At 32.7% G+C, this 14,965-nt stretch overlaps 1 protein-coding gene across 1 annotated transcript; it reads right to left on the bottom strand.

Moving 5' to 3' along the window:
* Positions 1–1,369: 1,369 nt before the first annotated feature.
* On the bottom strand, positions 1,370–4,842 carry LOC132180052 (ETHYLENE INSENSITIVE 3-like 1 protein). The gene is made up of 2 exons (XM_059592898.2): positions 4,672–4,842; positions 1,370–3,741 (listed from the first exon to the last, which is right to left on the bottom strand). Exon 2 carries the CDS (start codon positions 3,583–3,585, stop codon positions 1,741–1,743), a length of 1,845 nt encoding a protein of 614 aa, XP_059448881.2. The 5' UTR covers positions 3,586–3,741; positions 4,672–4,842; the 3' UTR covers positions 1,370–1,740.
* Between the last annotated feature and the right edge of the window lie 10,123 nt (positions 4,843–14,965).

Raw genomic sequence — 14,965 nt, forward strand, 5'->3', positions numbered from 1 at the left:
GTAACTACTTTGCCCAAATCTTTCAATTTTGCCCTTATTGCACCACTAAAAAAACCAATCTTGCCCTTGAGAACCATTCTTTTAAAAAACAATGAATAAAAGTTGCTAGCGCGACTCGCGGCCATTCCGGGGGTAGGGTTTATTTTGGGGTTTGGGGATGACCGATCCAACCCTCATGGGCAAAATTCTGTTTTTCTTTTCCTTTTTTTTTTTTTGAAAAAAAGAAAAGAAAAATATACTATAACCCCTAAACTACCACCACATAAATAAATAATAACCATTAAAAAAAAAAAAAAAACCTTAAACGGGCTAGTATGAAATGAAAAGGGTCACCCCTATTTGTTTAATTATTTGTTCAAATAATTATCTTTTAATAACTTTAAGTGTATTTGGGGAAGAAAAATATAAAAGTATCTAATTTGACACGAACTGATTATATAGGAGTCTAATGCCATGTTTTAAAATTTTGAAGTGTAAATAAAAATGTAATAGTAGTAGATAAGGCTAAAGTATATTTTTCCTGTTAAAAAAATTAAACCCATTTCTATAAGATCAAATCACTCAACCTATTTCTGTAGTATTAAGAAAGAATATAATAGTTTTTTTTCCTTTTTTTTTTTAATAATATTAGTCTTACAACTCATGAGGAGGGTCACGTTCCTCCTACTTTAATCCTGTGGTGATGTGTTTCCACCGGCAGTTGAGGCGGCTTGTGAGGAAATTCCACTCACAAGAAGCCTTGGATGGCGTTGGGGTTGTCCTTATCTCTTTTTCTATCACATTTTCTGCCCTAAAACAGAGGGCACTTCGTACTTGGACCTTTTAGGAAACTGACAAACTCATGGGTCCATACTTTGATCTTTGGATGATTGGATCTAATGCATAGATTTTTTTTTTGTCCTAGAAAGCCACACCTTTCTCATCTCATCTTTCCCGATTTGAACAAACTTTTGGGACATGATCTTTCCACTGCTGTACTATAATTACTACAGGTGATTTCTACTTCGTATCAATACGGAAACCGAAAATTCTAGACTCGCATTATTTAACAAGAATCTAATATAAAATTAACGAATTAAAGTTAAAAAGTCTGCGTCGAACCTGATAAGCGACATTTAAACTGACCTGATATAAACTCAACACGAAATTAGTAAGTTAAGGTTAAAAAATCTGCCTCAAACCTGACAAGCAACATTTAAGACTGGCCCAAGACAAACGCAACATAAAATTAGCGAGTTAGGGTTAAAAAATCTGCCTCAAATCTGACAAGCGACATTTAAGATTGGCCTGATACAAACTCAATACAAAATTAGTAAGTTAAGGCTGAAAGATCCGAATCATATTAATAAAGGTAACAATCAGCAACACATAAAACAAGCAGCTGTATATGTGTATATTATATAACATGGTTGCAACAACAGGAAGATGCACATGCTTCTAAACATTTCAATGACAGTACAGAACAATGGACTAATACTTCCCCAGTTCTTTATTGGCCCTTCAGTACTGCGCTGAAAGCATCCTAACGCCCTAGACTCGCACGACTTGCCCCAAGTTCATGTGGGTTAAAACATCTAATAAACAAGCTTATATATTACAAAACTAGGTTTTCATGATGAGAAAGGGTCCAAGAAGCTTCATTGGATCCAGAGCACAACTTAGTAGAGATTAGTTTGCGCCCTTCAACACATGGTCAATAAGAGAAGGCCTAAGATAGAATTTCTGCCATTTTTTTTTTCTTCAAAGGTACCACAAGGGGATATCTTGCTTTGGCAAAGAGTCCACTGCATAATCAACAGATCCCAGGTTAAAAGGAGAGCTGAACCTGAAGTCCACTATATTATCAGTGGGGTTGTTATCAAATGGGGGATCAAATGCCTTGCACTGATCAAACTGAATTTCTGTTGTTGGAAGCACAGTGTGATGATGCATGGACATGTTGGTTGTTTCTCCAGCAGACATGTTGCCTCCCATCATAACTCCCTGGCTGAAATAGTTATCGTCCATCTGAAGTTGAAATTTTTGCTGCTGCTGCTGCTGCTGCTGGTGATGGTGGTGGTGGTCTTCAGGAGCCTTGAGGTTCCCAGGATTCATGCTTTTGTCACTCTGAAGATTAGTATCATAGAATGACATGAGCTCAGAGATCATCTTCTGTCCATCTTCCGGAAGTCCAAGTCCCGAAACATAGGCTGGCTTAGGTTGAGCATAGCGTAGAGAGAAAACTGTTGGCTTGTCATCGTTGATTTGAGAGTTTGGCATTCCAAACACTTGGGAAGAGTTAGTACTCTGGTACGGACAATTCATTTGGTGATTGTTTCTCGAATTCCTGTCAAGAAACCCAAGGCGGTAATCGTTGTACGGGCATCGAGAGTACTCACATGTAAAGATCTTTTGATCCACTATCATTGGTGGATGATCATCAGCCAGTTGCTTCCTTTTTTGAGTGAAATCTGAGTTGATCTCAATGAGCTCTCCCTTGATTTGAGGATCCACTGGGGGCATCATAAGCCTATGATCTCTTGGTCCAGCAGCCCCCAAATTGATGAGATTGACTTCGAGGGGCTTGCAGTCCTCTGCTTCAACATTTTCTTCATCATCCACTCCTTCAACATCATAATCTGTAGCATCACTGATTATGTAAGATCCACTCCCACCAGCTGACACAGGAGGACATCTATCAGGATACAACTTTCTGGCCAGAGCTTCTTCCTGGTTTATAATGGCAAGCCAAGTGGCGCTCTCCTTGGCAGTCATCTTGTCTTGCAGGCATTTTGACTGACGAACAAGCTTCCGGATCTTGGCAATGTCAGGGGACATGTGCTTAATTACAGCTGTGAGAACACTCACCTTCCAAGCCTTCTTCAGATCATGAGGTTTCTTATAAGGGGGAGGCCCCTGATCTTTAGGCAAACCCAGTTGAGGCCACCACTCCTCATTCCCGGTCGGCCACCATGGCGGGGAAACACCCTTCTCCAATGGGAAACGCCGCTGAGGCGGATCACAGTGCTGCATCAAAGCTGACAAAAGTGAGCCAAGAGTAGTGTCCTGGAGTTCCTGCAAGGTGTGAGGAGTGGATGCCACTGCACTGCAGTCTTCATTCTTACCAAGGGTTGAATGATCCGCCTGATACTTGGCAATCGCAGCAGGACCATTACGATCAAACCGGACCTTTTCTTTCCACCATGCTCGCAGATTGTCGGAGGCTCCGCTCACCGGCTTGCCCTTCTCAGGAATAATCCCATACACAAAACCTTGAGCTTTACAAACTTCCATCATTTTCAGCATATATTTCAGGATACCATCTTGTGCACGGGACATCTTCTTCCTCCGGGCTTGCTCCTGGGATTGGCGCTGCTTTGCATTGTCAGCTCCCTCCTTTCCCTTACTCTGTTCTTTGAGGCGTCTCAACAGCAGCCGGTCTCTCCACATCCTCCTCTCAAGCTCATCAACATCCATCTCATCATCACTATAATCCTCCTCCACCGTCGCCTCTGGTTCATGCTCAGGAAGTGCTTCCCCTTCCCCAGGAGGAGCCGAAAGAAATTCAAGATTTCCAAAAAACCCCATTTCCTCAAACATTCCCATTCACAACCCAGTTAACGTTGACGTCACCACTCTTCACTCTCTTATGATCAATATCCAAATTTTGCGCACAAAGTACCAACTCCCAATCCCCAGGACTTCCAATATATATAAACCCAGTGAAGTTAAGGAAACCCACTAGATTATCTTTGCAAATACCTTAATTACAGAACAAATAAAAGTCAGTTCAGACATAATACTATCTCATACATATCAGGTACACTGAATTGGAAAAGACTGTAACTAAATGTAAATCCAAAAGAAGTTAAAAATCTTATAACATCCATTAATTAGGAAAGTACAAAAACGAAAGCACAAACAAAACAAGAAAGTACAAAGTATAGTCTGAAATAGGATAAGAACAAATAATAATGGATAAACACAAAGATAAACCCACCAAGGCCTATATGTTTTAGGCATCAAAATAAGCTAATAACTCATGGGCTTCCCAGTTATAGAAAGAAACAATCTAAGCTACAAACTTGAAGGAAAAAAAAAGTGGTCATATTCGGATTAGATAATTACCATAAAGAAAAACAATTAATTCCCCTCAGATCCACTGCAATATGCGTTCATAGTTACCAAAAGGCATATAACTTTAAGGCTATGATTCAGATTTCTCCGTCTAAACCACGCCACACACGATCTGGTTTAGCTTTTAAAACAAACTTCCAGACAATTTTCTCCTACCCAAGCAAGAAAAACTACTACTTTTTTGTTTTTCAAATCTCTTCCCACACAACAGCAACTTAAAAAACGAAAACTGAAACTACAATCAAGCAAAAAAAATTGATTAATGGGATCCGAAAATCATGGCTTTGAGCACACCAAAAGGCTCAGCAGCCGCCTCTTCTAGATCCAGAGGCTCAGCCATCCACAGCACTCAACAATAGCTCTCTACAAACATTGGCAACATTAAATTCTACATAAATCAAATGACAAAACAGCCAAATCCCAATACTTATCAACACCCAAATGAAACAAAAATCAACACAATTCAAGCTAACATCACAAAAGGTGATAAACTTCTTATACTATGCATGTGCTTCAGTTGAGTGAAGAAAAATAGCAGAAGATTATGTATGTTACCCAATATCTACTTCACGTTGTTGGCCTCTGAACTCTGAAGCTCCTCGTACTGCTCCAAACAAAGAAAGACACCCAGAGAGAAAAAAGAGACGCAGACAGAGAGAGAGAGAGAGTTTTTGGGGTTCTCTTTTCCTTTTCCTCTGTATCGGAAGAGAAAACAAAAGAGTGAGAGAGATTGGTCGGGTTAACGTTTTAACTGCGGTTAAGCGGTGGGAACAGCGATGTTTGTTGGATAGGATTTTTCTGATCTGTCTCATAAACTCAGTCTCACATGATTGCTGTTTCGATCGACGCGTGGCACGCCGGCGTTGGTCATGATCTCATCACTTTCTGTGTTGCTTAGGAATGTACGGTCAAATATGGGAAAAACAAAATTTTATTTAAAAGCCAAAAATGTAAAAAGAAGAAGAAACATCTCATTCCCAGCCTCGTGGAAACAACTTATATTCAACCCATAATTTTTTAAACCATTAAATTTCATGTCATACAATCTTTTTATTTATTTATTGATTAATTTATAAAATCACAAATAATAATGATAATAAGAATTAATATTCCTTATAATTGATGTCTCTGAGTTGCATTTGCAGGTTCGTGAGCGAAGATTACGGCTTTCATTTGATCTCCTGAACAATTTGAAATATGGAGCCTGCCTGACAGAAAAGGTGAATTTTGTCGTTCTGTCTTTATGAATCGTCCAAATTACACTGCAATTTGAACACTCTAATTATAAGAAATCGTGATCATGATAATTAATTATGACTCTTTTGATCCGAATAATTTGAGATATGGAGCCCACCTATCTGAAAACGTGAATTTTGTCGTTCTGTCTTTATGAACGGTCCAAATTATGCTGCAATTCAAGCACTTTGATTATAAGAAATCAAGATTATGTTATGAGTATTAATTATACTTTGTATGACTTGCTTTTGTCATGAAACTCATTTGAAGTATTACATGTTGATAAAGAGGTAAGCATTTGACAAGTCTTCGTTAGTATTGTTATTATTATTATTATTATTATTATTTTAGCTATTTATAAATAGTAGTGTTAAAATAATTGGTGTTAGGTAAAACTTTGTTATAATAATAAAAAAAAAATCAAATAAGTTTAAATATTACTCTGACTAAAACACTATTATCAACAATTTTGAGAAATTTAAATAATTATTTTGATCATCTAATAGTATTTTTATTTTAATAAAAAAAAATTGGTCTTACACTGGTCTGACAATGTAGTTTACTTTGGGTGTTTTTTTTTTTTTTTTTTTCTGCTATATATATATATATATATATATATATTTGCCAATAACTTGATTGATAATAGTTATATATTTTCTTTGTTTGACATTCTCTTAAGTAATGAACACGTGTAAATAGGCATTCTGGTAGTTTTATAAACACCCCAACTTTAATTATAATATTATTATAAATTTTATCTATTTATTCATATGTCAATCATAAAGATATATGATTTTATTTATTATAAATATAGTAATATTATTTAATAGATAATTATGTAATTGCCATATAACTGAGATATTGTGACATTCAAAATTAATTTTCAGTGTCACATCATTCATATTATATGACAATATACTTCAATAACATTACTTATTATAAATAACTTGAACACGTCAAAGAATGTCATTGTTTCCGCTAAGATAATCACAACTAACACCTGCTCTTTCGAGAAAAAAAAAAAAAAAAAAAAGACTTGAATTAATGTAAGAAAATAAAATACGACATATGTTGATAAGAATTACGTGTTCTAAAATTTATTAAAAATGTAGGTGAAAATCATATGTTATAAATGATATAATACTTTAGGGAAAAACTTTACTCTAATTTATTTAGGGGTGATGATTAAAGATTTTTACCATATTTGTAAAGCATTGTAAAGGATTTATGCTCCTCTTTAGGCAAATTCTAGTGGCGACCAAGAAAATTGCGTCTGATTTCAGCAACCATTGTGTGGTGTGTACCCAATAATGGTGTGAGTGTTTGTTTGAGAGATTTGCTTTGCCAAATTTTTTATTATTATTATTATTATTATTTTATTTATTATTTATGCGTTGGAACGTGCAGGAGAGCAATTAAGCTAAGCAACACACCAGAACGGAGTGGAAGCCTCGCTTCGCGGAACGACGTCAATCTAGCGTTTTTTTTTTTTTTTTTTTTTTTTTTTTTTCTTTTAAAAGAAATTTATTTTATTTTAAAGTCCCAAGTTTGTATCTCTATTATTGCTACTATGCATTGATTTTTAACTTAAAAAAACAAAAAAACAAAAAATTGTGGGGACCATTGATTTTTACTTTATTATGAAACATTCGGGGTATTATGATTTTTATTATCGTCCATATTTATTAAAAGATGAGAGTTACGTGGCATTTGAATCTCCTCCGGTCAAGCCGGTTCTTGTTAAAGAAAGAGTAAAATTGTTTAAAAAGTATTTTTCGGATAATTTTGCCCCTATAATAAAGAGAACCAGTTTCCTTCCAGTCCATTTGGATTGGAGCAGATCCCGGTCCAGTTACGTAGCAGTTCATAGTTTAATAGTTATCGTGTTAAGTACGACATAAATTATCAAGTCACTTTGTTAACATAATAAGTATTATATCAACTTCCATGTTACAATCAACATTTTAGTAATTCATACCGTAAGTATTACTTAAACTGTTATATATATATATATGGTAACAATGTGTATTCACATGTCGGTTTTTGGTCGTATCAATGCATTGATATAAGATTATATAAGTCAATTTTAACTTAATTCATTTAATTAAACGGGTCTAACTCCTTAATCTTAATCTTTCAATTTTACATTGACTTCGTATCAAATTCACGAATCGTATAAAAATTGTCAATCCTAATATATATTAGTTGTTAGAGAACTTATATAACTTAACTAGAGTTATATTGTATTCTAATAGTCACGGGAAAGTTTGAGGCCTCGTGATTGAAATCAATACAGAAAAGGAAAGTTTTCTAGAAAAAGTTTTTTCAGATTTTTATTACCTTAATTGCTCTAGTTGTATTAATATAATGGTTGCTTCCTGCAATAGGAGAAATGATGATTGAAAAAGTCAGAAATCTGCACGGGCCACGGCTACTTTTTTTTTTTTTTTTTTTGGCTGAGGGGACTTTCAAATATTGAGAAGAAATGTTTGGAGGCATATAGGAAAGAGAAATGAGGAAAATCTTTCACAATGACTACGTACCTTTTTGTTGTTCTTAACAAACCTTGTTAGCTATTATATATAGTTTTGGGAAAAAAATACAACCGTTTGTAACATAGCTATGTAATGTTTAAAAGGTGCTAAAGTAATCCATCAATCTATCAAAATGTATAAAAAATGTCACTTATTTTTATATTTCTATAATACCCCTATTCTTTAAAAAAAAAATAATAATAAAATGATTATAAAAAAAAAAAACAAAACAATTTTTTAAAGAAATAAAAAACCAATGGGTGAATAAATAACAAAAAATATATATATTTTTTGGAATAAATAAATAATTTAGTCAATGTAGTTGGTCTAAATTACAAATCGCTTTATGTTGTATGAAAGTAAAATCAAAGGTTCTTGTGATATTCCAAAAATACAATTTAGTTCCTGAAGTCAAATTCTGTTAAAAAGTGTGACGAATTCTGTGATGTCAACACCAATAAAAATGGCGACAGGTGTCATTATATATATATATATTAAACTAAAAAAAAAAAAAAAAAAAAGGAAAGCCATCTCTTTCGTTTTTTCTTTTTCTTTTTTTTTTTTTAAAAAAAAAAATTAAATTTTTAGTTTTTTATTTTATCAATTTCTTTTATTTTAGTTTTTAAAAGAATAAGGGTATAATTGGAATAAAAAAAATTATGTGGCCTTTTTGACATACTTTGGTAGTTTGATAGGCTATTTTAGCACATATTGAACATTGTGGGATTCTTTCAAAAATGGCTATTAGTTTGGGGGTATTTTTTTATATTTTTCCCATAGTTCTGTTACGTGTCATCCTTTGATTGGATGGCGAGTAGTGAGTTTGTGGAGGTAGATTGTCGGTTTTGGTAAGAGATGTCCCGATAACCTCTTTTTTGTCATGAGTCGGGCGACATTTAATGCTAACTACTCTTGCAAAGGAGGAGGGTGGCGTTATAATGCTTTCTTGTCGTGGGCTTCCAAAAAAATGTATTGACATGTCGTGAGTTGGCAGTTTTCAGGTAAGAGGAAGGATTGGGGGCTACGCGGTCGAGATATGCTATACATCATTCTCTCAATCATCTTTTAACCATCTCTTTTTACAAATCTAATGGATTCGCCATTGAATTTGTGGACTCATGTGAGTCTTACAAAAATTCAATGGTAGATTCACCAATTTACTATATGGAGATGGTTGAAATAATGATTTTTATTAAGTTGTGTTACAATCCTTGTTCAGCTGCCAAAATTGGTTGATGGACTAGTCTTGGCGGGTCTCGGCTAATCGTTACTTAAAATGGACTTCTTGACCTAGGCTCAATTGATAAAATCTAAGAATATCAATAATCATATTTTGTACAATGAAATAATGTAACTCAAATTTCACAACTAAGTGTAACCATGCATCATATATATACTTTTTTTGGAGAAAGTCCACATACCCTTTACCACTCAATTGATAATGTCTCATCTCCTACCCCCTCTCAAACTTTCAACTGAGACAATGTACTTCTCAAACTACCAAAAATTGCAATGTTTCCTCAATGACAAAAATACTCGTAATAAAATAAAAAACAAAAATTCTAAAAAGAAAACCTAAAATATAATTTTTCTAAAAAATTATTATTTTTTTCCCAAATTTATAGTGGTATTTGTCTAATTGAAAAATTTGTAGGATCATTTTTTTTTTATCTTTTTGCTAGCATTGAAGGAACATTGATAATGTTTTCGTAGTTTATTGGGACATTTTTTCAATTGAAAATGTAAGGGAGATATTGTCAATTATGTGGTAGGAAAATGATTAGTAAGTGTGATATGAATAATAATGTTTGACTATAGATAATTCCCTTTTGTATTTACTACAAAAAAGAATTACAACTTCAAAGTCTAAAATGTTTATTACCTCACATGCGGATAGCGAATAATAATCACATTTATTTACCGCAATGATCGCGTGAATGCAGATAGTAATTGCATGATGTGGATACCACAAATCATTATCTGCATTTTGCAGATGCGGATAATGTTAATAACCGTATCTGCATCTGCATTTTCACCCTTATCATCTTCCACACTACATCAAATTGAAGCCCTCCACCTTGCGTTCCTAGCTAGCGAAGGGGTCTACAATTCAACCAAAACCAACCCTACACTGTTTAAGATAGTATTCTAAAGAGCATTGACAATCTCATGATAAAGTAGAAGATGATACATTGACTCCACACTCTTCCTACATGTACAACACCAATCAATCACAATAACTTGTCGCTTTCTTAGATTGTCCATAGTGAGATTCTTTCTTAATGTATGTAGTCGATTAAGCAAAGTACACCACTATAAAATAATAATAAAGATAATAAAAATTAAAATTTTTTTTAAAAAAAAGCCTTATTTGTTCAAATATTCTCCCAAGATAAAGGAGCACTTCAATATCACTGAGTTAATTTCATTGTGGAAGTTAGTGAGTACTTCAATAACATTCTCCCGAAACAAGGTTTTGTTAAATATATGTATTTTTGTATTGTTTTATTTCATTTGGGTTATATTGTTGAGGAGCTTAGTCCATTTTCGTTTTTAGCGTCCGCTCTTTCTTTCTTTCGGATCAAAAGTGAGAAGAATTCCTTTTGTAACTATTTTCCTTATTCATTTAGGAAAAAGAAAAAAGAAGAAGGTTTTGTTAAATAATAAGCATTAAGAAGTTAATGGTTCGAAAAGTTTTAGGACGATATTATGGTATTAAGGAATAATAAACCCATGTTTGTTAACGATTTTATTTTCTATTCTCAAGTGAAAAACACTAACAAACAATCTAAAGCACAAAAATACTTCTTAAAACATAAAAATTATTTACTTTCATGTCATATCAAAACACTTTTCAAAAAAAAAAACACCAAATATAAATTAACAAACATAAATATTAAGGGCTTGTTTGGGGACCTCACTTTTCCCAACTTTTTATTTTTATTTTTTATTTTTATATATATTTTTGGTTGATTTGAGATCACTAATACTCAACTCAACTCAAAATTTTTTAACCCAACTAATAAAAATAATTAATACATATTTTTTTTAAAAAAATTATAAAAATATATATTTTGGGGTAGTGACCAGACCACCCTAAAAGTCTGGGAGTGACTGAGTTAGCCACCCGTCTAACTTGGGAGTGACTCCCACACCCAAATGAGCCCTAGTTCCTGGTAAGTCTTTCTCATAAGAGTCCAAGAAAGAAGCCTTTAAAGATCCTTGTAGTTAACCCTACTTGTCCATGAAAAATGGGGACTTAAGAGGACCACCTGGTTGTGGATCAAAGAGATTTTTATGAACTGTCCTCCTCCTGTCGGAGCTTTCTTAGAATGCTGTGGATAACTGATGGAACATCTAATTCATGTGCATATATTTGAGAGAGAAATCAATTGTGACCAAGTCCACACGATTCTCTTTTGTCTGCATTTGAAAATTTTCTTCAAAAAAAGAGCCAAATTGCCATTCTTAAAATGATTGTGGTCCGTTCATATGGCCTTGACATCTTTAGTATGATAAACATTTTTTCTTTTAGCAACCTAAGGGTAATTATAAGGTTTTCTTTATCTTTTTCCTCTCTTTCTTGTTTGTTTGTTTGTTTTGTACTGATAAAATATCTTAAAATAAGTCGACAAAAGTCAGTTCGAATGGTCGACGTGTTTGTTAATACTAGGAGATCGTTTGTTCGAGTACTTCTCATTTGACAGATGACTAATTCTTGATTTCTTGTGGATGAGGTAATGTATCCAGAGTTTATCTGGCATGGATGAGCCACAAAGTAACCTTACCTTAAAGGCGTTCCACATCATTAAAAAGGGAGAGAATACACTACAGTCCCCTTTGAACTATCATCGCTTTTGCATTTACACCTTCAAATTTTTAAAAGTGATATTAAGGCCTCTTATATTTCCACCGTGTGTCAAATTATATAATTATGTACTTTTCTCCCCAAAATACCCTTAAAGTTATTTAAAAAATAATCATTTTAAAAAAATTAGTTTTTTTCAAAATTTTATTTATTAATAACTTCAAAAGTATTTTGGGTAGAAAAATGCAGAAGCATCTAATTTTACCTGCAACTAGGGGTGAAAAGATGGGCAGTTAATAACCGCATGCTAATCACACTAACCACTAACCGTTAACTACTAACCACCACTAACCGTTAACTGCTAACAGCTTTTATATATATATATATACACACACGAAACGATGTCATTTTTGTGTTTAAAATTTTAAATATCTATAAAAATCTAGAAACGATGCCGTATATACTATGATATTCATATTATCGTATTACCATAGAAACGATATCATTTAAAAAAAATTCTTTTGAAAAGCGGTTATTAGAATTACTAATTACTATCGGTTAACTGCCTAAGCGGTTAGCGAATGCGGTTATAGTTAGTGGTTTTAACCAATAACTATTAACCGTAATTGTCTTTTCACCCATACTTGCAATGGGTGATAATTGGGAGCTAAAATATATGGGGCATTCATACTATCTTTTAAAGTTTAGAGGCATAATTGCAAAATGGGTGATAATTGGAGGCTAAAATATATTTTCTCAAAAGAAAAAAGCCCTAAAAGACAAGGTCAGCTTTTAATTCAAAAGTTCTTCATTCTATTTTTTTCAGTAGTGTCCTCCCCAGTTCATGGGCAATCAAAATAAAAGGAACTTAATTATTTTGAACATTATAATTATAATTATTAATTCCTTAATGTACTGAAATTAAATTTCTGAAATATGGAAAATCATAAAATCCTAAACCAATTATTTCAATTGCCATTACATAATTTTATAAACCGAAATTCTCAGATCCTCCCAAAAAAAAAAAAAAGAAAAAAAAGAAAAAAGAAAAGAAAAAGACAGTACTACATAATCTCATAAAAGAATATGTCCTCGTACCTTTTTTCTTTACGTAACTGTTTTAGGCACGAGGGGATTAGCATTATCACTTTTGACTTTCAGGCTGTCATGGACTCATGTGTGGGCCATAATATTTTAACATATTAATTAATTAATTAATACATGGCAAAGCATCTTTTATCTCATCTCCAATATTTTACTTTATAAATTATATAAAATCAATGCTTATAAAGATTCGATTTGTGATTTTAAAAAGTGCGATTTTAAAATATATAATTTTTTTTTTTATTAAAAGGTAAAAACGTAATTAAGTATTTGACTATTTTTTTTTGACATGTCGGCACAAGAGGGGGGCAGAGATTCAAACTAGTGACTTCTGTTTCATTAGACGTGGTCCCAGTCGATTGAACTACCTTTTAAAGACCACAATTTAACTTTTAAAATTACAGTTTAACCTTTTAAAATTCTGCATTTTTAAAAAATACCACCTTACATGTGATTTTAAAAGGCAAATTTTTAAAAATACAATCTCAAATAATTTATTTTTTATAATTTGATTTAAAATTGAACTTTGTTTATAAAGTCGCAATACTAAACGCACCCTTAATCTCTCCCATTTCATAAACGTGCTTTCAAAAGCAACAAAATCAATGCTAATTAGAATTTTTTTAACATATTCTAACCAAAAAGTTGATATAATATATTGTTTTCTTTCTTCTCTAATTGTTTATGTTGCATCACTAGCTTTCTTTCTCTCTACCTTTCTTTCTTCCTATTTTATTATTATTTATTATTATATTGACACTTTGCTTGATGGATTGATTTATTTATTTAGCTACAAAAGGCTAGTAAAATAATATATTATTTAGCACTAGGAAACAGTAAACGGAGTTAATTAATTTGTTCTCTCGTCATTGCTCACGAATAAAAATCAATAGGTATTGACTTTGGGAGATCTTTACATAGTTGGCCGTATATTTTCTTGTCTATTGGATTCAAAGTTTTTCAATCAGCACCAACTAGATTTGTTGGAGGGCTATGTATTTTCTTTCTTTATATATATATATATATATATATATATATATATATAGTTTGAATTGTACTAGTTAAAGTTAAAGATATAAATCACACACCAAAATAGTTTTTGTGAAGACAAAAAAATGTTGTTTATTCAATTTTATTTTTATTTTTTATAATTCAAAGTTTTGAAGAAGATGATAAATTAAGCCTTTCCTATATAATTTTGTTGATGAAAAAACTACACTTATCTTCCGAACTCACACTTCAATATATATTGCAATGTCTGTTAAACTTTATAACATTATAGTTGATCTCCAAAACTATTAGTCGTTTTCACTTAGCCCCCCACTGTTAGAATTTGTTGTTAACTTCAATAGCAAATGCATGAAATGTCCGTCTATCTAGCAACTGACCTTTGGTCGTGGACGAGGGTAATCTAATGCGGGAGTATTACTATTATATTGGGTCGTGTGCAGTTTCCGTCTAATCTAACCAAAAATGATAACAACGGGAAGCTAGGTAGGATAATAGTTTGAGGATTCATTATAAATAAATTTTTAAAAGTTTTAGAGACATTACAATTGTAGAGGATAAATGTAGTTTTGGCATTGATGAATGATTGTGCATGGCTCCATGAACATTCTCTTGCATTCCCCCACATAAACCTTCCCCACAAAGAAACAAAACATTGGAGCTACTCTTGGAAGCCTACCTAGGCTTCATGTGCTTTGGTTTGTGCCTGACCAAAAGGACAAGACAAGAGGCATAGTTGATAGTACCTTTCAGGACTGGGCACAACAAATTTGGAACATAGGGGCTCAGTTTCATCGTGCTTCATTTGGAAGAGAGTGCATAATTTGTACCACATTTTAATCTTAAAATGTCTGCTTCTACCCTCTATAAAACACACATCTAATACTGCCCAAAAAAAAGAAAAGAAAACCAGCCTTGGAAATAAATATCCAAGACTAGAGTGTTTTATAAAATAAAACATAAATCTATCTTAGTCTGATTTAATTGACAATTTTTAAAACATTAAGGAGTACATTACAAATTTTTAAACATTGAGGTTTAAATTGAAAAAATACCTAAAACTTTAAGAGAGTAAAGTAAAGTTTCCTTTGTTTTTTGTTTTTTGTATTTTGTATTTTTTTTTTTAATTAGATCCAATGTTTTCATATCTATTGTATTT

The sequence above is a fragment of the Corylus avellana genome, chromosome 2 (genome assembly GCF_965113065.1).
Source record: "Corylus avellana chromosome 2, dhCorAvel1.hap1.2, whole genome shotgun sequence".
In the NCBI taxonomy this organism is placed as follows: Eukaryota; Viridiplantae; Streptophyta; class Magnoliopsida; order Fagales; family Betulaceae; genus Corylus; species Corylus avellana.

Excerpts from the sequence above, each read along its gene's own strand:
- LOC132180052 (XM_059592898.2), bottom strand. The coding sequence starts at position 3,585 with ATGGGAATGTTTGAGGAAATGGGGTTTTTTGGAAATCTTGAATTTCTT.